The sequence below is a fragment of the Rhinatrema bivittatum genome, chromosome 2, assembly GCF_901001135.1.
Source record: "Rhinatrema bivittatum chromosome 2, aRhiBiv1.1, whole genome shotgun sequence".
Classification (NCBI taxonomy): Eukaryota; Metazoa; Chordata; class Amphibia; order Gymnophiona; family Rhinatrematidae; genus Rhinatrema; species Rhinatrema bivittatum.
Genome location: NC_042616.1, coordinates 425,089,562 through 425,114,388, shown reverse-complemented (window position 1 = coordinate 425,114,388; position 24,827 = coordinate 425,089,562). Strand labels below are relative to the sequence as shown.

Genomic DNA, 24,827 nt, shown 5'->3' with positions numbered 1-24,827 from the left:
TGCCGGATTCAGTGGATATAGAGCTTCTTATGCTTGTGCAGCTTTACAACTTGCTTCTGGGGCATCCCATTCCAGGTCAGTCAACTCCTGGATGGCTTCCAGTACTGGAAAGTAGCAAGAGGCTTTCCATAGGGAAATCAGAATGGGATTCTTCTTTAGTTCCGTCATAGAGTCCACCCCAGAAACTCCCAGCATCTTCAGGGTATGGGAAACCAGGGTCGGCAATTCATCTCTATAAAAAAGCTTTAACGTGGTCCGATAACGTTCTAAACCAAGGAGGGTTTCCCCATCTTCCAAGGAATCTGGATCCTCTTCTTCACCCATGCCGTTCGGGTCCCTGCCAGGGCTACCCTTGATAAGTCGAGGCAGGCCTCGAGGTCTGCCGATAGGACTGGGAGAGGGAGGGCTTACCAGATGGGGTTCCATCTGGACAGGGGCAAGTGAGGTAGCAGACTACGCCTGTACAAAGGCTTGAAGACTTTGAAAGAATTCCACCCAAGAGAAGGCAGCCAGGTCTGTCTTGTTATTTGAGGAAGTTTGCCACCGTTCAAATCATGGAGCTTTTATAATAATTCAAAGATAAAAAAGAAGCCCTGTTACACGGGGAACAGTTTCAAGACCAGCCCCATTAACATGGTATTCTCTGTACTTTATATATAGGAGAAAAAACTCTTGAGATCTGTATTTACTACCAGAATTGTTTTTAAGTCCCGGATGGGGTGTGCTGGCTTCAAGCTGCGCTCTGGCTTAACTGCTTGAGAAGCTGTCGGCTCACTGTAATTACATATCAAAGCACTAATTCGTCCTTCCTCCCTTCCTGAACATCCGGTCAGGAAGCGTTCCTCAAGTAACAAGATAGTTGTAATTCCAACATACTATATTGCCAGATCACACGCAGTGTGTTCACACACCATGGAGCAGCTCCTGCCACATCTGCTTATATTTTAGGAAATGTGTCTATGAGATTTTCCAGGGTTCCCCCTGAAGAAGCCCTTACCAGCAAAACAAGGATCTTGTCGAGGCTTTACATGTATTCATTCAGACCACCATACATTAATGCATGATAGATGGTTGTATGGTAATGTCTTGGGACGTGCAGGTGTGTGCTTGTAGGTATTTTTGTATTTCATGCCACTTAATATGTCTATATAAGTTTGCTTCATATGCTTTACAATTGTATACTTGATTTTGTTATAAAACAATCTGTGTATTTTTGTACAATATTTGTTACATTCAGTTTAGCAGGTGCTGCTCTTTTATTTTAACTTTCCTATATTTAAATAAAGTTTTTTAGATAAACTCAACAGTGCTTCTTTTTTGTATATAGATATATATAGATCTATCTATAGATATATAAAATGTTATTAGACTTTTTTCAAGAACATTTTGTTCGCAAGCCTCAGCTTGGGATTCTCCATGCAGCATGGCTAATTCAGCATGCTTTAATTGACGGAAAAAAGCAAGTTTGCTTACCGTAAACGGTGTTTTCCATAGATAGGATGAATTAGCCATGCATTCCCACCCTTCCTCCCTGGACAGCATCTCTACACACACTGGATGTCTTTTTTCGCTTGGATATGACCTGAGAAAACGTCTAGAAGTCTTGTTCATGTGGGAACTAACGTGTATGCCCAGTACGGCAAAAAGCCTTAAGCTTTGAGAGAAAGCTCCATGTGGTTCTGCCCTGATAATGTCACCTATGCAGCATGGCTAATTCATCTTGCTATCCATGGAATACACCATTTATGGTAAGCAAACTTGTTTTTATTTAAAGTTATTTGTATCCTGCCCCTCTAGCATTCAGGGTGGGTAATAATATCACAGGCTTAAAGAAAGTTAATTTCCATAAATAATTAACAAATAGAACATTATAAAATTATGATTGTGAATTTTTTTTATCAGTATGTTATTATGTTGCATATGATAGTATGAGAGTGGAGAGAAAGGGACTACCTGTGAGCTGGATTAGGAGAAAATATCTCACTATCAGGCCGAGTCCATAAAGTCTGCGGGAGAGCCGGCGCTGTGAGGCGAGCGCCCACTCTCCCAATGTGCGCCCAGCCATCTCTCCTGGGCGCGCAATTCTTTAGTTAAATTAGTGCCTGCGCTAATAAGGAGGTGTCTGTTGTCGAACCCACTGACAGCCACAGGTTCGGAAAACTGACGCCGGCAAAGTTTAGTGTCCGTCTTCCAACCCGCGGGCCACAGGCAGATTATTAATTTTTTTTATTTTTGGGGCCTCCGACTTAATATCTTAAAGATCTTACATGTAAACCGTTTTGATTAAACATAGTTTGTAAAAGCGGTATACAAACATTTTTAAATAAATAAATAGAAATGAAACATATAGAAACATAGAAATGACGGCAGAAGAAGACCAACCGGTCCATCCAGTCTGCCCAGCAAGCTTCACACATTTGTTCTCATACTTAACTGTTTCTCTTGGCTCTTAGTAACCTTATGTTCTAATTCCCTTTTCACCCCCACCATTAATGTAGAGAGCAGTGCTGGAGCTGCTTCCAAGTGAAATATTAAGTTTGATTAGTTGGGTAAGCGGCAGCATAGCTCTCTGCCATGAAGCAGAGGGCAATGCTGGAAATGTGTGAAGTATCAGTTTTTCTTTTCCCCTGTCATTGAAGCAAGGAGTCATGCCGGACATGCACCGAAAGTGAAGAATGCCTTGAAAGTCACATTAACTATCATCAAATATTGAAAAGCCTAATAATTGGTAATACCTATAAGCCCATGAACCCATCCCTGTTTTTTTTTTCTTTTTTTCTTTTCTTTTTTTAATTGGGAGATGGATGCCCTTCATCCTTCTACTCTGTGAAGGTGGACACCTACCACCGGCCACTGGCATCCCGCTCCGTTAATGCCTCTGTGGCTACTGCCGCTCCATGCAGTGTTTTACTACCTGCTCTTTATATGCGTCCTCTAGAACTGATGGATCCCATCCCTGGGTTTTTTTATTATTTATTTAATTGGGAGATGACAGCCCTCCATCCTTCCGCTCCGTGAAGGTGGACACCTACCTACCTTAATATCGCTATGATATTAAGTTGGAGGGTGTACAGAAAATAAGTTATTTCTGCTTTTCTGTACACTTGCTCCTTACAGTAGTAGTCCTTTTGTTTTTATTTGTAAGGGTTTTGGGTGGATCCCTGGACCTGTGGCAGATGACCACGCCCACTGCGGGAAGTCCTGTGAGGGGCCATAGGTCAGCCTCAGCATAGGAGACACACACACACACACTAGTTCTTTTATTATACAGGATTGGTGAACCACCAGAGGTGGCAGTAGTGAGCTGGAAAGTAGCCCGGGTGGGCTTGTAGTCCCTCAGGCCCTGGAACAGCGATCCCACAATGGCTGTGCTGTAATAGAGAGAACTGATATTGTAAGTAGTAGCAGGATATGCAGAGTTCAGGAATAGAGCCTCGTTGGTAATGTACTCACGCAGCAGTCTCTCAGTGTGGAGCACAGGAGCTGGAGTAAAGGCAGGCCCTTGAGGAGCGAGTACCTGATTCCAGGGAATAGCTGTGAGAGATAGAGATGATAACTCACAGATGTTATAGGCAGCGGTGTCTTCCTGGCAGAAGTGGAGTCCAAGTAGTGAGTCCAGGAACATGGGCCCTCGAGGAGCGAGTACCGGTTCCAGTCTGCGACCTGAAAGATAAGAAAGAGAGAGAGGCCCCCGAGGAGCGGGTACCCCAAATAGAGTAGGTCCAAAGGAGGCAGAGTTGCAAAGTATGGAGAGCGAATCCCATCCATTAGGAAACCTTTGCTAACTCGATTAGGCTAGCAATCGCGTAGGCCTTTTGTATCCTGGATGCATGACGTCATCACAGGGGGACGCCCCTGAGGTTCGCACCACTGAAGATACTTGAAGCAGGGCCGCGCGGCGCGTGCGCCCTAAGGCAGCTGAACAGCGTGGCGGGAGGCAGCGCCCAAGCCGGTCCGGGGACGCCGGAGAGGACAACAGGCAGACGCCGCGGCAGCCAAAGTCCGTCAACCACAGGAGTAGCTGCCAGAGAGGTAAAGAGGGCGGAGTGGAGACGGGCAGCGACAGTCGTAACACCTTTCTCTCCACTCTCCTACTATCATAAGCAACACGATAACATACTGATAAAAAAAAAAAATCACAATCATAATTTTATGTTCTATTTGTTAGTTATTTATGGAAATTAACTGTCTTTAAGCCTGTGATATTGTTACCCACCCTGAACCTTTGGCAGGTGTTAATTTTTGTATTGCGGGTGACTAACTAATAGGCTCATCAACATGCTTTTGCATGTGATGAGCACTATTAGTTATGGGGGGGATTGGCAGCGCGTTTTCTACGTGCTATTACCCCTTCCAGTATAAGGGGGTAATAATAGCGCGTCAAAAACGCAGGGCTAAACGACCAAGCACACCGTTCTGTATCGGCCTGATTGTTAGCACTTGGTTATATGAAGGTGTTAAAGAGAACGCTGTGAAAAATAGATGTTTTTAATGCAGCTTTGAAGTCTCTTTGGTTTGACAGAGATTTTATATGTGATTTTCTGTGGGCAAAACTTACTACCAATGCAGCAAGTTTTGTGCTCTGAAAATGCGTGATTCCAAACAGGAATACTGCTTAGCACCCTCGCATGGAAATCCCATGCAAATGAGGGCATTAAGCATTACCCCATACCAAAAAAAATGCATCTGGCCAGCCTACATTTTTAGCGCTGGAAACTTAACCTCTGGTTAGAGCTGGAGTTAAGTTTCCAGTGCTATGAAAAAAAAAGTAAAACAAAAAAAAAACCTTTGGGTAAGTGCAGGCAGCCACCGCCACTTATCTGGATAAATCGCAACAGCAGCAGTTGGCTCTTACCTACATAAGTAGTGACTTACCCAGGTTGGGTATCTGGTGCGGTTTGCCACTACTTAGCCGGATAAAGTACTTATCTGGCTAAGTAGCGACAACCTGCAAAAGATAACCATGTAAGTACTGATTTAATCATCTGTCTGGTGGCTATTTCCCATTGCCAGATAGAGAGGTAAACTGGTGTTTATCAGGTAAGTGGCGGTGATGGCTGCCGCCAATTACCCGAATAGCTTGTCAGGGATGCCTCCACATCCTTTCCTAGTTAAACTGTGTGTTTGACCTGTGCTGACTGCACATTTTTACATGTTTTAATCCTGTTGCATTAGCTTACTGCATCAAGAGTTAAAAAAAAAATTGGTGTTAAAAATATGCTAAAAACCAGCGCATCTTTTATTAGAGCCAAGATTATTGCATCAGCTGATAAGTGTGAAACAGATTTGTAACAGTTCTTTTCACTAGTCATTTTTTCTAAAGGTAATTTTGTCATTTTTTGTACGTTGAGCTAGTGTCACAGCTTTCTTTAAAGATTGCTGTAGGGGGTTATTTTTGGGCATGCAAGCTGTTTTTTGTTTTTAAAAAGCAAAACCAAGTGAGGTGCCCATCTGAATTTTCTGTAGTGAGAAAGAGGAATAATTGAGAGCACCTGTTGAAAAATAACTAATCCATCCTATGTGGAAAAGTGAACAGCCATGATTTGGAGGGCCCAGAAATAGCTTTAGAGACTGATGTTCCTTTTAAAGAGAGGCATTTGATTTTAGAAACTACAGCCTGCATAGAGGAGTGTGCTTGGCATTCTTTTCAGCTACTTCCTAATTATCTCTCCTGTCCAGCTCAAGAGAATATTTCGGACAAGTTGAGGTTAAAACTGTGACAAACAAGCGCAGGTATGTAAATATTTACACCTTCCTAGAGGAGAAGGAAGAGAAGGGGTGAGATAGGATATGTTGGAGAGATTTCAATGACTTGTCAGTATTGCACAAGCAGCAACAATTTTTTAGTGGAAAGGATGTTCCAAAATAAGAAATTATGGTATGAGGCTCAGGAGTAACATCAGATAGTATTTCTTGATGGAGGGGATGGCAGATGCACGAAGTGACCTTTCAGGGAGCTGAAGAAAACAGAACAGCAACAGAGTTAAAGCAAGCCTAGCTAGGCATATAGAGTATGCAGTGAAGCCAGAACTCAAGTAGCATCGCAGACCAATATGATAGAAACGGTCTATTAGCAATGTTCCCTCTAATTTCCTTGGGCTGTGTGCAATGTAGTGTACAGAATTGTGCACAATGTTCTTTGAAACCATATTCTGTTTTATGTTTGTGTGTGAGCATAGGTGCAGTTAGCTTGTTCAAGGAACAGTGCCCATAAGGCCCCATTTTTTCTGCCCGAATGACTTCCTATTCCAATACTAGTGCCCCATATTGCTCTCTTTTTTATTTTTTCCTCACATAATGATCCTCTGTGCTTGTCTCAGGCTTTCTTAAACTTGTTAAAGTTACTGCCTCTCTCACATCCCCAAGAAGGCCATTCCATACATCCACCAACCTTTTCCTGAAGAAATATTTCTAAGTATTGCTGCTCAATCTACTCCTTTGGCCTTTTTGAATAACCCTAGTCCTTGAGAGCCACAAACAGGATTTATTTTCAGGATGTCTATAATGAATACGGATGAGAGAGTTATATGCACTACCTCCCTCCAGGATATCCAGATTGGACATCCTGAATACCAGCCATTTGGGGCTTTTGTAGATTGGAAGTGGCCATCCCTCTGAAAGTCAGGGTGCAAATATTTAGATCCATGTTACGTCACCTCAAATGTGTAAAATAAAGTGAGCCCTTTCATTTTAAAGAGGCCATTATAGTTGAAAAATTGGATTTTTGATTTAAAATGTGTTTACAGAGAGACAAACTGTGTATTTATACAAGCTTCTTACCATAGCTAGTGTAAAAAGCGATACTGTTGTAGTACTGTATATGTTAATAATAAATACAGTCCTTGCTTAAAGGGGGTGTTTTAGCTTAAGGTTGTTGTTTTGTTTTTTTTTTGGGGGGGGGGGGGGGGGGGGGGGGGTAGGGTTTTGTCATTCTAGAGTGGAAAAAATAAATCCCTGAGCCTAGGCTGAGTACTCCTTCAGAGCTATTTTGTTCTGTGGTCGTTGACCTGTCTTTTCTTAGTACTAGGGTGCCCACCTCCCCAACAATACTCACTGACAATAGAAGGTTCGACGCTGAACCAAGAACCTGTAAATATCAAATATCAAATATCTTTCTTTAGCCCAAGTTAGAAAATAATTTTCTCCTCAGCGCACTGTGAGCTACAGGCGCAGGGAGGGCTGGCAGTTTCCATTGCACCTTTCTCACAGGATAAAGACAAGGGCCCCCTTTTGACTTAATTTCACAGTATGGGGGAATAAAACTTCCCCGTGCCTGTTGGGAAGCCTAGGCTTTTTGACTTTGCAAGGTCGTGTGGCTGAGCTGTGAGGGGGGCGTGCCCTTTCGGAAGCTGAACCTTGGGTCCAGGTAGAGGAAGGTTCTGCTTCATCCCAGGCCTGGTTTTGCCCCACGGCTTGCAGCGAAAGCCCTTTCCGTTTTTCTTAGGGGATGGGCGGCTACTTGAAAATAAAAGTGAGTGTGGCGGGTGGTGCCTCCCGCTGCCAAATCGGAACTAGACGCTTATGCAGGTGGTGGGGGGGTTAGAAAGCAGCACTGCCCTGGCATGGGACAGAGCCGTCGGGGAGCCGCGTCCTTAAAGGCTGGGCCCTTCTTGTATGCCGGCGGGTTATGGCCACCTCCTTTTGGAGCCGAATCCAGAGAGGGCGGCCGTGATTTTTTTCGGACCCTGGACGCTTTCGGCGTGATGCGTTCAAACTGTGCTGCGAAATGATGGCGGCGCCAGCCCTGACACGGTGCAGGCTCGCGGCTTAAGCCCGCCCTCCCTCCCTTCCACCCTCCGCCGAGCGCCGGAAAGTAGTTCCGGCTCCCTCCCTCCCTCCCATGGCCGCATCACGCCGGGCGTGGGGAGCGGTGTGCGTGCGCGCGCGCGCGGGGTTGCTAAGGGTGAAACTTTTGCCTGACTTTGCTCACTCGGGGCCCGAGGTGAGGGAACTCCGGTACCTGCGGCGGGGGGTGAAGCGCTGCTACATACGTACATATAACACCACCTCACCAGCCCCGGTCGGCCGGCGAAGAACCCACCAACAGTAACAACAAACAAGTAGAAGAAAAACTGAAAAAGAAAAGAAAGCGAAGCGCGATCGAGTAAAAGATCTTTGTATCACCGCCAGCCGCCCCCGCCCCGCATCCTCTGCCGGAGTCGCGCAAGTAAGTACCGGGATTGGGGTTTGTCGTTGCGCCTCAGTCCCGGCCGCTAGCAGAGTAACCGGGTTTCTCTCTGCTCTGCATAGGTTTACAATCCATTCAGCACCCCCCCCCTTCTTTTCTTTTTTTTTCCTTTAAGGATTTTTTTCGGGGGGGGTGTTATTATATAGCTGCTTCTTCCTGCCCTTCTTGGTTTAACTGTTAATGTTCAATTTTTTTTATTTCATTTTGGCTTTCTCTTAAAAAAAAAAAAAAATCATCACTTGGGGTGGGGAGGAGGAGGTTTTGTTGATTTACATTTTTTTTTACTTTGGATGAGAGCGTTTTAGTAAACATATTGTACAAAATCCTGTTAACTTTAGATTAGATGTGATATTCAGTGTAAATAGTAATAAAAAAAGAAAAGCACTAGGGACTGAATAGAGGCCTCCTCGGTCTTTGGAAAGCGCTGTCTGCCCCCCCCCCCATTCCTGCACTGAGAAATCGGCAAATCCTTCACGGCCTTGAAGTGGAGGTCAAAATGTAGAAAAATCAGTTACTGCTCCTCAGAAGGTCGCAGCTCAAAGGCCTCGTTTTGTGAAACTGGCAGGCTCCTGGGGCGGATCACTGTATTGGGTGGGCGTGTAAGCGAGGTAGGAATTTAACTTTTTTTTTTTTTTGCTCGATGTATCAAGGTGAACCTTCACCAACCCTAAAGGATTATTCAGGTTCAGTAAATGTCTCATTAGTCATGGTAATCGATGTTTTGTGTTTATAAATATATATGTAATTGGGGATAAATTCTCATTTGGCTTGGTTAGAGGGCTTCCCCAGCCCAGCTGTCATCAGAAGAGAGATGGGGTGGTGCAGCTGCTGTTTTTCTCCCCGGCAGGGCTGTACTAGCGTCGAGGGCCCTTCAGCTGCTTCCGTATGCCTTCAGTTATTGCTCTGCCCTCTTATTTTTGTGGTTTTTTTTTTAAACCAGTTCTGGTTGGGTATCAGAATTCTAGCTTGAGGAATGTTGTCTCGGAAAACACAAAAGACAGCATACTGTATTCATCTGGCTTTTGAAATCCGGAGCGAAACTGCAGGAGAGTAGAAACTGAATACCCAAAAAGGGCGTGGGGGTAGGGCCATCCGGGATCTGGTTCGTATTGAGCAATCGGTGTGGGGGTGGAAGGTCGAAGTGCGCATGTGTGGTGGAAAATTTTTGGCTTCTTTCTCTGAAACCTTGAGTAGCAAAGCATGCTGGGAGACGAAGTTCTCGGGAAAGTAGGTCACCGAGCAGCTCTGCCAGGGAGCTGCAAAGGGAAAAACTACACACCCAGAAAGCCGCAGCACCAGCATTCTGTAGAAATTTCCTGTGCTTAGTTATTGAACATGCATCATCTTTTATTCCCCCTGCTGTGTTGGAGGAGCAGTGCCGAGGCTCTTGACGATAGCAAAAAAGCTGCAGATCTGCAAGGAGGGGCTCTTTGTATGTACTGAGACAGAAGAATGACATGAATATATATATTTATTTATTTTTTTATTTTATTTTTTTTTTTAGGGTGGGTGGAAGAGGGCGGAGACTTCCCTCCTCCATAGTTGGAAGGTTACAAGGGAGGGTGTTCTTTGGCAAGATGAAAGAATGCTGTGAAATAGTAGCTAGCCAGGCTAATGATTGTGCCTAGGGTTTCTTTTTTTCACCCTCTAGTATAAAAGAAATCGAGGTTGCGATAGTTGCTAGTCATAGAAGCTAGAGAGCATTTGGGTATTACCAGGCGTTGGCTGTCAGGATCACGGTAAGAAAATGAGAAGGCTGCATGCCCGGTTGGGTGTGGCCTTTTACCTAAAATGGCAGATTAGCCCAGGCTTATTTTAAAGGGTGGTGGTAAAGGACAGGTTGGAGAATGATATTGCTGATAAGATAGCATTTGCTTTTATTGGTGGTTAAGGCTTTTAAACTGTATGTGACGTTTAGGTGGTCATGTTTAGATTTTATTTAAAGCCTAGTAGATAACCATTAAGTAGTGTAACAATATAGCAGATTTAGTTGTTTTGGCGTTAAGTTGTTTAGCCCCTGAGGGAAGGTCAGACTGCTATGTTGAGAATTCCTCCTTTGGAATATCTACTGTTAGTAGAATATGCCTTTTATTTCTTTCTTCCCTTGAGTTTAAATCTTGAGTTTTCCCAGTTGCTTGGTAAGATTCACTGCAGCATCTGTTGTCTCAAAAGTGGTGTGTTTATCTGCTGTTTGTCCCTGTAGACTTTGTTAAATAGCTGAAAGTAAAAGCACGCAGTTCCATAATGTTACACAGTACAGAGCTCAGGCTAACTTCTACTTAAATTAAAACAAAATCCTTTCTCCTTGTTCTCCAACAGATTTATTATCTTATGGGCAATCTGGATTTACTTGTTACCACACTTTGTGCTGGCTCCCTTCTGCTAGGGCCTTTGGATCAGTCAGTTGCATATCCCCTCTGCCACCTGGTGTGCTTGTGGCTCATTCCCATAGGAACTTAATACACAACTGTACTTTTTTTTTATCTCCTTGCTCCTGCTGAATTTCAGTGTCCTATAACAGACTAGGAATTTCAGTGTCCTCTTGTGGCAGAAGGCAAGATGCAGCTCCATTCAGAGCTCTTGCAGGCCAGCAGGGATCCCTGTGTGGTGCTCTGATCCAGGAAGTGCTTGAGATTCAACCAGCCCCCCCCCCCCCCCTCCCCATGTTTTTATATACAGTGGTTACATTGCAGTGGTGCCTAAATAAGATCCTCAAGAGCTCACAGCTGTTGGTTTTCACAGTATTTATGAGATATGTATTTGCATGAGTTTTTGTTTAACTCAAGCTAATTTGTATATTTTAGTCATTCTTATCTCTGAGCATGACTCTCTCTGGGATCAAATTTGGGAGCAGTTGTTCTATAAATATTGACTTTAACAGTGTAAAGCACAAATGTTGAAAAATGCCTGATACTTGCAATCTGAGCTAGAACCTTTCATCTCCTGATTTGTTGAACAGGAGAAGCTGGCTGTCTAAAATAGTTTTAATATTGCAGAAGGATCAATATTCTGCCTAGGCCCTCAACTGGCAGCTTTTATTTTTCATCCCCCCAGTTTAAACAGATGTATGCTTCACCCTCCAGTATGTGATATCTTATAGCTGCTAATATACTGAGCTCTTGAGTCGGGCCTAGTGTCTGCATGCTTTGATGCCCAATGAGCATCCTGGCCCTGAAATTTGGCTCACAGACCTTGGGGTTGCAGTGGGCATGGGTGGAATAGAATGCTGGCCCTGCATGAACATTTCATTGAATGAAAAAATGCAGGAGGGCAGATAATTGTGTGTGTGAAGCTGCATCTTCTTCTGGTGGTGTTTGGGTAGAACTCTCAACCCAAGGAACTAAAGCCTCTGGCCCCAGCATGCCATCTCAAACTTGTGGGTCTAAGACCAGAGAAAAATCTGATTTTGTGGTTGGTCCAGGGGTTTGTACATTGTGCTCCCAGATAGGAGTCCAGATTTTTGGCTTCAAGGTTGGAATCTTGCTGCTGGGTGTACAGAAGCAGTGTACCCCCAGTGTAGGACTGGGGAAGGTGCTTTTTTTAAATATCCTGGTTCTGCAGTGTTTCCAGAAAGACATTCAACGGAGGTCCTTGCTACAACCTGTGACACTGCCTTGACTCTAGGCTATATTGCCCTAGTCTCTTTCTTTGCTGATTTATTCCATCCCAGCAATGGCTGTATTTCTCACTTGATTGTGTGCTTGCAGAAGGCATTTGGAGGCTGATTACATTTTTCTGACAGACGCCAAATATCCACTGATAAATACAACCACTAGTACTTGGCACTGGTTGCATTCTCTGCTGTCCCACTGTATTTCCATGTGTCTGATGATAAAAGTGTGATGTGGGATAATAAATAGATGGAATCTCGCTATGTGCCAGTGGCCTATAAGCAGCATGGTTTCACCATAAACTGTTAGTCATGGAAAGAAGGACTCCAGAACTAGATTTGCCAGAATGCTTCAGCAAGTGGCATTATAATAGCTAGGACACAGTTTTGACTTTTTATTTCCTCCCCCCTGGTGACTGCATAGCCCTCGCAGGTATACATTTACATTGGTAAGGAAAAATCTGCCCGACTGTTCAGAAAAATATTGCTGATGTTAGAGAGCAAGCAATAGTGGCCTTATGCCAGGCATTTCTTTTTGGTGGGTTGTGGTTTTGTTTTGTTTTTCTGTGAAGCTGAAAGTCCAGGTGCCTTTAGCTGTTCAAGAAGTACCAATATCCTGAGATTTATAAGCCCAGATTGTTCTAAGTCAAAACTGTAAAGAATCAAAATTTGGCCATAGGGAGACATCACCTCATAATGGCTGTACCTATTTACATCAGCCACTTATATTTCTCTTATTTGGCCTGAGTTTATCATCTTATTTACTTGAATCTCGCCTGGTGTGTAGAGCTGTATTACAAATGCATTTTGCTCTGACAAATTCTGAAAGTCGCTATTTGTTTTTGTTTTCCAGAATTGTTTGGAGCCAAATTTATTTTTATACACTGCCCTAATTTCTTTGCTGTGAAAGAGTATGCATCTGGAGATTAAGGTTGCCCTGAATTTCATCATTTCCTACTTGTATAACAAACTGCCCCGAAGACGAGCCGACCTGTTTGGGGAAGAGTTGGAACGGCTGCTGAAAAACAAGTACGATGGTCACTGGTACCCTGAAAAGCCCTTGAAAGGTTCTGGGTACCGCTGCGTGCACATTGGGGAAACAGTGGACCCGGTGGTGGAGCAAGCAGCCAGGAGAAGTGGCTTGGACATTGATGACGTGAGGGCCAATGTTCCCGAAGAGCTGAGCGTTTGGATTGATCCTTTTGAAGTGTCCTACCAAATAGGCGAGAAGGGAGCGGTGAAAGTGCTATACCTGGATGACCTGGAGAACAACGTGGAACTGGACAAAGAGATCAAGAGTAGCTTCAACCCTGAAGCACAGGCCTTCATTCCCATCACCAGCCAGGACAACTCCTTGTCCAATTCCCCCTCCCCTTCTTTTGGTCAGTCTCCAAGCCCAACCTTCATTCCTCGCTCGGCCCAGCCCATCACTTTCACTACTGCCACCTTTGCTGCCACTAAATTTGGCTCTACCAAGATGAAGAAGGGTGGGCAGAGGATGGCCAGGTCGCCCACCAACAATCTGATGAAGCACAAGGGCCTCTCTCTCTCTATGCACTCTCTGAATTTCAGTGCAAATCAGGTGCCTCAGTCTCAACTCTCCCCCAACGCCAAGGAGTTTGTTTACAACGGTTCCTCCGGCCTCTTCTACGATGGCGAGAACCAGAACCTGCCTAGTCCAGCTCAGTTTAGCAGTGCGTTCGACGTGGCCCAGGTCTTCAGTGGCAGTAGTACTAGCAATGGCCTCTTCATGGAGAAGACTCAGTTTGTAGAAGGGCTCAACTTCAACTTCAACACAATGCAGTATCCCAGCCAGCCATTTCAACCTGTTGTTCTGGCTAACTGAGAAATGTTTTTTTGGGGGGAAAAAAAAAATTCTATAAATATAGCTACTGGAAGACAAACCATAATTTGTCATATTGTTGCAGAACACTTGTGAAGCATTTTTTTGATATAAAAAATATCAGTCAGGTGACTAGCTTTTTCTGCCATTTTGTTTCTCCCCCTCCTCCTTGGTCCTTTGAAGCCTGATTTCCTCCCCCTCCCCCACACCCTATCAGGACTACTTGAACACTTGTCTGACATCAGTATAACCAGCTTCTCTGTTCCCTCAAGCATATCTTCTTGTCCTTGTTCAGGACCCATAACATGTGAGATGCACCTACTTGGGTGTTAAAGCTGCTCGTTTGCTCTGCAGGGAACTGAAAATTTATCGTTTGAAGAAGGTTGGGGGGGAAATCATCTGATGTCGATCAAATAACTAACTATCTCGGCCCCAGGTCTTGCATTGATGGCCTCAAACCACAGCTCCCTTCTCCTCCAAGATTTCCACCTATGGGGAAATGGGACAGAATTTGGAAGTTAAGTTCAGAGAATGGCGAGGCAGCATGGCTAACCCTGTGTAACTAAAACTACCATTTGTCTCCTGGCCCAGGCTTTATAGACTGCACGCTTCCTACTCCCAGTGCCTCAGCAGAAGCATTTTTTTTTCTTTACCTCCAAGGGATATCTGGATTTATTCTGTGAAATCATTTTCTGTTGGAAGTATGTGATATTGGCCCACTACATCAGTGTTTAATTTTCCACTCCAGTTTTTATCCTTTTTTTTTTAATTAGTCTTGAGGTGAGCAGCCCAGTTACTGGAATTCCTGCCTCCCTAAAGCACTTTTTTTTTTGTGACTTTGCTCCCAAGTTGGAAATATGTTGCTCCTTGTGCAGAATTAATATCCCTGGTCATCAAGGGGATGGTTTCTATTTGCACATTGCTTTTGGAGCATCATTGCCATAATGTCACTTTTTGTGGGCTCAAACCATATTCCTATTTAGTAAACAAAGTAATAAAACTAGGTTTACTTGTGCATAGGGGTGGGGTTGTCAGTATTTTGGTTGTAGTTCTCAGGGGTTCCCCCATGTCATTCAGAAAGATGTGTATTGCCTCCTCTTTCTCTGTGCAAAACCTTTGTCCTAGAGAACAGACTGGAGGTGGTGTACTTTTTTGTCCTAATAATACATGTTATCTCCCACCCAGGCTCTGGCTTCATGGTAATCTGGGCTGAAGGCTCTCAGTTGGGGACAGAACGGTTATTCATTAATTTTTTGGTGCTTGATGTTTTTGGATTTGAAAAAGAAAAAAAAAAAATCAGAATTCACGGTGGGCGTTTGGAACCTGTGGGCTTGAAAGGGCTAAGTTCACTTGTCTTTCAGAAGAATTGTGCCGAGAGCAAGTGAGCAGAGGTAAAGAACAACCTTTCTGTTAAGGCTGCTGTTTTATCAACCTTGTTTTATGATCAGTGTTAATGTTAGAATACCTTATCTTATGTAAGAGTGTTACCGCTTCCGGATAGAAAGTGGTGCTCTCAATCCCACCCCCCCCAAAACCTTCTCTTTCTGGGGACTTGCTGTCCTTTCAAAATCACACAAACGCATGTCTGAATTGCCCAAAAGAAGTGCATCCTGCCATGGGCTGAATTCTTAATACTTCTATCCATCCCACCTCCCACATGGGTGCTTAATCATTCCTAGCACAGTTTTTGGGAGCCTGAACTTCTAAATCTGGGCACTCACATGGATTTTTTGGGGAAACTTTTTTAGGTTTTTATTTTTTTTTAAGCTTTAGAGTTAATGCACAGGTGCACGCTGAAACTTCAGAGGGGGGCAGTACAGTGGGAATGGCAAGTAGGATCACTTAGTGATTGCTTTTTAAGTTTCTAACCTCAGCACCTTGAAAAGTGAAACGAGTTTCTGTTCTGGGGGAAGTACCCAGGGACTTAGCCGGCTTGGGTGCTCCTCTCAACTGTGGAGGACTGCTTAATATCCCAAAGCATCCCCATGACCAAGTTGCGAAAAGGAACGTGCTTTATTTTCTTACAGGACACTCTGCAGAGTAGGCTTACTGTACAGGGTGCACCTTTTTTTAAGAGATGGAATGATTACAAAACATTGTATGTAGATGAGAAGGAAAAAGACAAGGGCCAATTAAGTGCAAGAGATTGTGCTACTGTTTGACACTACTCGTGTTTGGTCGCAGTTGCTCTAGGGAGTGTGTGAGATGGCTGGCAATGTCTGTGACCTTAGTATGATGCTAACAGCTTACTTAGGCTGTGGATGAATGTAAGGTGAATGGGATGGGACAGGAGAAACACTTTTAGAAACTGGAAAAATCCTGTTTTGCTTGCAGCTTTTTTTTGGTTTGTTTTTTTTTTTTAAACAAAATGTGGTTGGGATAGGGACAGGGGGAGCTGCAAATAAACCCCACTTTCCTTGACTTTGAAGCTTTACATGTTTGACTTTTTTTTTTTTTTTTTTAACAATTTGTGGAAGGTGATTTGATGGGCTTCCTTCCTACTGTGCACTCCTGTGGGTTTTTTAATTTTATTTTTATGGTACCTCAATTGCCTCAAAATATAAACTGAACCATTGCATCCTTGCCCAGCTGTGAGCACTTGTGTTTTTGGGGTCAAAGGTTGTTTCGGGGGAGGGGGGTAGGGGTCCAAAATACAGTTAAATGTGAAATAGAATGGTAAGTGCTGCAATGGTCCCAAACTGCAATGGGCGAGACCACAAACGGGGGGGAGTGAGAGAGAAATGGCTGCTTAAGCCCAGGAACTGGCTGCCTACTCAATTTTAAAAAGGCTGTTAAGTGAGTTTATATTGTTGCCATTGGCCCTGCTGCTTTGTGGTGATCTTGCCTCTCTCAGCCTGCATGTTTTGTTTTTTTGGGAGGGAGGGGGTTCATTGTACAAAAACTGCCCATCTGTTGAAAGCTGCCTTGCTCTAAAGGGTGTTTCACGTGCCAGAAAGCCCTTGCGTGGGTTTCATCCCATCTGCCTCCAATTGTTGGCCTCGCAGTTCCTTCACCTCGGCGTGCAAAGAGACAATACAGGGTGCCACGTGTTCAATCCAGAGACGAAAAGCACATGAAGACACCAACTGAAAGCGTCACGCCCAGAGCAGGAAAGACTGAGCCGGGGCTCTGGCTGCCCATAGACACCATGCTGACTGCCCGCCAGTGGGGATGCACTGGACCCCATGTGTGTGTGATAAAATGTTAAAACAAATTGGACAGAAAATGGAGACGCCATCTTTGACGCCAGTTGGCGGTGTATATGCCAAAATGACCTCCCCCCCCCCCCCCATTCTCCAGCTTCCTGTAAGAAGATATAAATGTGGACTAGCTCTCGCTAGAACCCGCTGAAAGCCTAGGGGCCACTTCATGCTGCCGCTTTATAGACCTGCATAGGGGGTGTTGATTTGCCTCTTAGTGTCAAGGAATGCCCACTATATGAGAGGTTGGAGTTGGAGCCCCTTTTAGAATCTTGCTTTTTGTAAGAAATTTGAGGATGAACCTGTGTTCTGTGTGTGTGTGGGGGAGGGGGGGGTTGTTTGTTTTTCATATGTTGCAGAGTATAACTTTTTGTATAAAAAAAAAAATAATAGCTTCACATGTACATTCTGTGAAACAATGTTGAAAAAAGTTTGTCTTTCTTTAGACATTCAACACCTGCTTGATTTTTCTTGATTTTATTTTTTTTAAATCGGCACTAACCTAACTTGGTTCTTAAGTTTGTTTTTTTTTTGTTTTTGTTTTTAATTTTTACTTTGTTTTCTTTTTTTTTCTGTTTGTAAGAATAATTTGCTACATTTGTAAAATGTTAAGAGGTATATATTATATATATTTCTAAAAAAAAAATTATTGTAATTTCTTTTCAGAATTTTTCTTAAGGAAAAAATATTTTTTTAAAAAAAAAAAAGAAAAGGAATTTAAGAAAAGGAAAAAAAATCTCCCCCTCCCCCCATCCCAAGTCCTCTGCCCACCCTTTTGTTCCCTCATGCCAATCAACAATTGTATAATCTTGTACAGGAAAATGCAATCACACAGATCATCAAAAAACCGAATTATGAATGTTGAAGAGGGTAACTGTCTAGTTTTGTTCTTTTTTTTTTTTTTTATTTGGGGGGGAGGGGGAGGAAGGGGGCTAAGAATTTAGTTTATTTACCAGAGAAAGAAAACAAACTTGAGGGGTTTTGTATTTGGAACATTGTGCAATATATCGGATGGGGGAAATTATAGAGTGTTTTGGTTTAGTTTAAGAATGATCTAAAAGCTGTACAGTTTCTATTGTTCCAGATTTTTTAAGTTTGTATTAAAAGCATGGTATCAGATCTGTTCTTGGCCTGTCTTTTTTTTTTTTAAATTCTGTACTAGTGTCCAGAAAGGAGCGAGACGGAGTTTGCTGTCCACAATCCTTTGCTGCAATAAAATTGTACGTTCTGCTTTTTTTTTTTGGTGGCGAGGAAGATTACTTATTTGATTTACCTTTTTGCTCTAGGGGAATATTTTGTTTCTGGCCTGTGGCAGCTTCATGTTGTGAAGCTGCCAGTCCTCCTTTAAAGCTGAGCTGCGAGAGAAATCTTAAAACCGTTCTCCGAGATGAGGAGGTGAACCAGAGCAATTGCAGCCCCAAAGCTGACACTCCGGGGAATTTCTAGAAGAAATGGACCTGTATAAATCTCTACACTTGACGAAGGAAGTCTATTTTTAAGTTTCTGCAGCCTTCCTTAGCTTAAAGAAATCAAGGGCTTGAGTTAAATAGTGCTCACTTAAAGTAGTTGAGAATATTTTAAAATATTCAAACAATTTTGCTTGAAGTTCATCACTATTCTTGTCTGTTTGCATGTATTCTGAACTGTTGCTCTTCAGGTTTTGGCAGTAGTCTCGAGCATTGGGGGTGTATGAAGTGCTGGCCCTTACTTGTCTAAGCTTCATACCAATTTTGCATTGACAGCAGCATAAAGATAAATGAGACAAAACTCCTAGCACATCAGGGCTATAATGTCTGTCCAGTGTGCGGAGAGAGCTTTGCCCCCAAGCTTCAGCTTTCTGCTGTGGCCATAGGAGTTTGCTAAAGCTGCTTGCTAGTATGCAGGACAAACGATCTGTATGCTACGCCTGATCGCTCCTTTGTGACAGCCCTAGGTCCTGTTGAGGTCATATATTACTCACTGATCTATCTCTTTAATACTATATGAATTAAAAAGTACAAAAGGTTGCTGCCTGGTGATGCACAACCTGGATAAAACCGTAAAATAAATTAAAGTCATGTTGCGAAATGGATTGGATCCGAAAAGGTTTTCTTGTTTGGCTGCGAGTACCTTCAGACCCTGACTATAAATCTTGCTAACTGCACAATACAGACCTAGCTTCTTATTGAACAAAGCAGTTGGCAAGGCACCTGGTTGGGTTCTTGGGAACATTTCTTGGAAGGAGGCCTGGTCCCCCCCAAAGGATCTTTCTCCATTTTGTGTCTGGGGAAAATGCGTAGCTCTGATAGCTTTTTTTTCCTGAAATAGGAGTCTGTTTGCTATTATAGCTTTGCAGGCTGTTGCTTTATGCATGCTGAGTGTTACAGGAGAAAGTTGCTGCCTGTCATTTAACAGGGGTAGCCTGTTAAAAGAGAAGTAACACCCGGCTCCTTAGTGTGCAGGGGTAGGAAATGGAGCCAATTGAAGGGGAGAGTTTCTTTGAAAGTGTAACTAAGAAACAGCTTATTTTTCCATAAAAGCTTCAGGCTTTTTTCCAAACCTTTTAATTTAGTAAATCTTTTTTTTCTAAACATAGGTCTTTCAGGTTAGTAACAGTAAATTCAGTTTTGTTCCTATTTATAAACTGAATTTAAAACAAAACATGATGGGTAAATGGTAGCAGGAAAGCCACTCTGAAAACTGATAGCCTAAAATCGAAGAACACGTCTATTCCATTTTTGATCTCTGGTTTTCTTGACACTTCCTTGTGTCTAAGGATTGTAAGAATATGAGAATTGAAGTGCTGGGTAAGCCCAAGGTACATAGAGCCCAGCATCCTGTATATGACAGTACCCAATCTATAAAGTAGATCTAATTCCTGTTATACCCAGGGTTAGCAATAAATAGCTTTCTATAGACTACATGGCTAATGGGTTATGAACTTTGCTTCCGGGAACTTGCCCTAAGCTCTCTTTAAACCGTTCTGTGCTAGTCTCCTTGATTACGTGCTTTGACGACAGATTCCACAGCTTGATTGGGAACTGAGAGAAGAAAACTTTCTAGATTGGTGTTGAATCTGCTGGTCGGTAGGGTCCCCTTGTTTACCCGTTTTACTCCTCTCATGATTTTGTAAACTTCTGTCATGTCCCCTCTTAACCCTCTTTTTTTTTTTTCAAGCTGAAGAGCTCTAGCCTAAAGCCTCTCATTACAGGAGAGATCTTCATTCATTCCCTTTATCATTTTTGTCGCCCTTCTCTGCACCTTTTCTAGTGATGAGGGGACCAGAACAGCATACAGTGATCAAGGTGGCTCGACACAGAGGCAATATGATACTTTGTTTTATTCTCCATTGCTTTTCAATTTGTTCCTTACATTCTATTTACTTTTTTTTTTTTTTTACTGCCGCCACCACGTACTGAGCTGAGGATCTCAACATATTGTCCACAAGGACGTCAAGGTTCATTTCTTGGGTATTTTTTTATTTAAACATTTTGTATAGTGTCTTTCCATATAAAGATCACAACAGTTTGCAAAAGTAACATTAATACTGTAAATCAACAAATGACAGTTCATGGAGGTATTCGTAAACAGGAATTAATAGAAATCTAATGAAGTTCTAATACATATTAACTAAAGATCTAGGAAATCAGGCGAGCTGTACAGGAATTATAACAACTTTCACATAATAGTACACTGCTTTTAAGCTTCTTACATTCTCTCTAATTTCTTCCTCATGCTTCAATTAGTATCTCTTGGCCTTGTTTGTAATTCTCTACATTCTGATGTTTTAAGTTACGTGTTATGCCTTTTTGAATAGCCATGTTTTTAGCTCACGCTTAAATCTTTCTATCTGGTATCAAACATAACCTCTCAGGTAGAGAATTGGCCCGCTAGGGAAAACATGCACTCTTACTTACGTCAGATGTGTGCTCCGTATTTGTAGGAACAGTCGATCCTTTATTTTGAGATCTTCGTATTTGTATGGTTGTAGTGTCACACCTATCAGACTGGTGCTACTGGAGTGGATGATTTTGAATATTAACGTTAATACTTCATAATATGTAGATTCAGGATTGTACTGGCAGCCAATGCAGTGAAATGAGCGAGGGTGTGATATGATCAAATTTCCTAGTTCCTAATAAAAGTCTTGCTGAGGCATTTTGTAGTAATTTTAATGGTTTTAAGAGACATGCAGGTAGCCCAAGTAATAGGAAGTTACAGTAGTCTAGGTTTGAGAAAATTAGTTTGCAATACAGTACGGAAGTCCTCAAAAGTTAATAAGTTTCAACCGATGTAATATCCACAACTTGGCGTAGCCTGCATTAGTTTGTGCTTTTTCATAGTAAGCTTTTCATCTAGCTGGATACCTAAATCCTGTTCTTGATCGGAGGGAGTAATTTGAAAATTACCCAGGTCTAGAGACAGAGGTTAACTCTAGAAGAATTTCTACTTAACCAAATGATTTCAGGGTTTTTTTTTAGGGTTTAATGTTAGTTTAATTTGAGAGTTCTTGCTGTATTGCTTTCATAAAGGTTGAGTGAATGTCTGCAGTATTCTCAAATGATTTTGAGGATGGGATGTAAAACTATATGTCAGCACACAGGAAGAAAGTCCTAAATCCGCCAGTAATTTACACAGTGGGAACATACAAATATTGAATAGTGTTGCTGAATGCTGAACCTTGAGGAACACCCATATCAATATTAAAAGTATCAGATATGTGATTGCCCAGTTTGACTTGGAATGTCCTATTGCTCAGCTGATGGCATAACAGGGTATGGTCCCCAGTGTGAAAGGCAGCTATTAAATCAATTAGCACAAGAAAATAAGATTCATCAGCATCAAACCCTGGTAGAACAGAGTCCATTAATGAGAGGAGTAAAGTTGCAGTTGAACAATTTTCCTAAATCCAAATTGGTTTGGGAAGAGAATATCTTGGTCTTCCAAATGATTTACAAGTTAACACTGCTTTTTCATGTACGTTTGAGAGAAAAGACAAATTGGCTATTGGACGCTAGTTGTCCCATTTGTGGATTCTACCAGTTTTATTTTTTTAGGATTGCTTTTATTGCAGCTTGTTGTGACCCATATGGAAGAAAATCCTTCTGAGAGAGAATGATTAACTGAAGTTGTGATTGTCAAAGTGATAACTCTACTTTTTTTCAAGGAATTGGGTCACGTGGGTGATTAGGATTAACTTTTGTAATGATTTGACTAATTTCATGATTAGTTACGCTGTTGATTGTGGTCCATTTAGCCAGACCATATGATTCTTCAGGTGCTTTTGTTGGTGAGCAGATAGGGAATTGTTTTCAACCTATTGATTTTTATCTATTAAAAAAAAAAAAGTGTCCTATTCATTGTGAGTGTCCTTTTGAGAAGTTATAGTTTCTCGAGATGGAGGATGACTGGTCCATGATTTGATGTTTAACAACATCAAAGAGCAATTTAGAATGAAATATTACCCCACGAATCTGTCTAGCATAGTAATCTTGTTTTGCTTTATTAATTAGGGCATGGTATTTTGTTAGAGAGCTTTACTTTCCTAGGAAGTCAGACTGGCATTTCTGCCATTGTTTCTCTAATTTTCTAAGGGTCTGTTTAGTGCATCTTAAATTATTGTACCGTGGCTTCTTTTCTTTGGAGGTATTCCTTTCTTTATTAATAGTTTTCTTCTGGATTGGATTTAGGTTTTCAGCCATGTCATTGACAATCTGATCTCAGGAATCTAATGCAGAGGAGATATTAGCTTGATTTAATTCAAGGAGTGTTTTTTTTTTATTCTGCAAGTACCTCCATATCTATCTCTTTTCTGAAGGTAAAAGTTTGATTATTATCTATATTTTTAAGAGTTGGATTGAGGAAGGTTATTTCTGCCTTTTATTAATTAGTGATCTGACCAGGGCAATATCGTGTGGGAGGTATTGATTAGACAGTTGCTATTGGCAAATAAATCTACAATGTGTCCTGCTTTGAGTAGCTTTAAAAACAAATTGGGACCAGTACACCATACTGGGTTCTAAACCTGCAATTGGGATGATTTTTTTCCTATGCGTATCACTTTGCAGTTTTCCACATTAAATTTCATCTGCCATTCAGTTGCCCAATCTCCTAGCCTCAAGGTCCTTTTGCGGTTTTTCACAAGCCACTGCTGTTTTAACAACTTTTGAATAATTTTGGGTCATTTGCGAATTTGATCACCTTACTCATTTATTCCCTTTTCCAGATCATTAACGAACAGCACAGGTACCGGTACTGATCCCTTTGGTACTCCACTAACCAGCTTTCTCATTTGGGAAAACTGATCATTTAATCCTACCCTCTGTTTCCAGTCTTACCAGTCCACAATGGCACACTGCCTCCTATCCCATGACTATAATTTCCTGAGGAGTCTTTCATTGTGGACTTTTGTCATCTGCCTTCTGAAAATCCAAATATACTGTTATCAACTGACTTGACTTTACCTACATGTTTGTTTACACCTTCAGCAAATTCTGAAAGATTGACTCTGCTCCATTAAGCTGTATCTTATCTCTATGGACAGTGATATTCTTTTTAAGAATGGCTTTTACCATTTTGCCCAGTATAGACATCAGGTTCACTGGTCTGTAATTTTCCAGCTTGCCCAGAGCACTTTTTAAAAATTTGTGTCACAGTGCCATCTTCCAGTCTTCAAGAATCATAGCTGTTTTAAATGATAGATTACTGATTACAAGTAACAGGTTAGCAATTTCATGTTTTAGGTCTTTTAGAACTCTGGGACAGATGCCATCCGGTGCCAGTGATTTGTTACTCTAGTTGGTCAATCTGATCTATTACATCCTCCATTGTCACAGAGATGTTTGTGGTGTTCAAAATTTCCACTGTTAAAATATTAAAGTGTGGGTATGTTCTCAGTATCCTCCTCCATAACAGACCAAGACAGAACTCATTCACTTTGCCTACTTTTTTCTTGTCCTCCCTAAGCACCCCTTTTGCCCCTCTGTCATCTAACGGTCCCACAGACTACCTCACAGGCTTTTGCTTCAAATGTACTTGAAGAAAAAAATTTTTTTTTATTAGTTTTTGCTTCACTGGCAAGCTTTTTCTCAAAGTCTCTCTTGGCCTGTCTAACTACTGTTTATTATCTAACTTGCCGGTGCTTATGCTTTTGCCTATTTTCATCATTTGGCTCTGCTTTCCACTTTTTTAAACCATGCCATTTTAGCTTTAACTGCCTCCTTTACCTTGTTGTCGGACCACACTGGCAGTCATGGGGTTTTCCTTTGACCTTTTATAATGTGAAAAAAACCCATTTTATCTGGGATTCCGAAATGGTATTTTTAAACACCGTCCATGCCTCATGCAAACTTTCAACGTTTGCAGCTACTTTTAGTTTTCTAACGTCCTCATTCTGACATAAAGTTGTATATGTAGCAGTTTTACTTAATGTGCTTCCTTCAGTGATGATTAAATTTTGATTGTATTATGATCGCCATTGCTTAGTGCTCCCACCACCGTAACCCCTCAAACCAGGTCGTGCATTCCACTAAGGATGAGATCTAAAATAACTGAACCTGTTCTAGGACCAACTGCTCCACGAAGCAGTCATTTGTGGCATCTGGATGAAAAGCACCGGGGTAACTGCACTCTGTCTTGGCCAGGTGGCAGGTAGTATGCACCCACCCACCCCCTTTCTGTACTCCTGAGCTTAGTCCCTGTTGTCTTAGCATCCTGTTACACTAAGATGCCTTGACCTGCCAGGAAGTTAGCCCTGGGTTCTGTGTATTCCTAAGCTAAATGGCAAGGTCTGAGGAGGGAGACAGCTCTATGCATGCCTTGAGTCTTTGCTTTCTTCTAAGCCCCCACTGGTTGCTATGCTTGGAGAGGAGATGCTGGGCTAAATCAATCTTTGTTCTGAGCCAGTTGGACCACTTTATTGGTATTTCTCTTAAAGTCCCATCATAACATTTTATAGGAGCTACAATCCATCCTGTCATCTCTTCAGTTCTTGTTTTGATCCACACC

At 42.3% G+C, this 24,827-nt stretch overlaps 1 protein-coding gene across 3 annotated transcripts in view; it reads left to right on the top strand.

Moving 5' to 3' along the window:
- The first annotated feature begins 5,607 nt into the window (after positions 1-5,607).
- The window catches only part of TOB2 (transducer of ERBB2, 2), a 153,843-nt gene continuing 134,623 nt past the window's right edge, over positions 5,608-24,827 (top strand). The window contains exons 1-2 of one of the 3 annotated variants that reach the window (XM_029590243.1): positions 5,608-5,733; positions 12,652-17,960. In XM_029590243.1, the coding sequence (XP_029446103.1) occupies positions 12,712-13,644 (933 nt within the window). In that variant the 5' untranslated portion in view covers positions 5,608-5,733; positions 12,652-12,711 and the 3' untranslated portion in view covers positions 13,645-17,960. Of the gene's footprint in view, positions 5,734-7,818; positions 8,168-12,651; positions 17,961-24,827 lie in introns of those variants that run through there. The other 2 variants (XM_029590242.1, XR_003854662.1) reach the window with 2 other exon arrangements.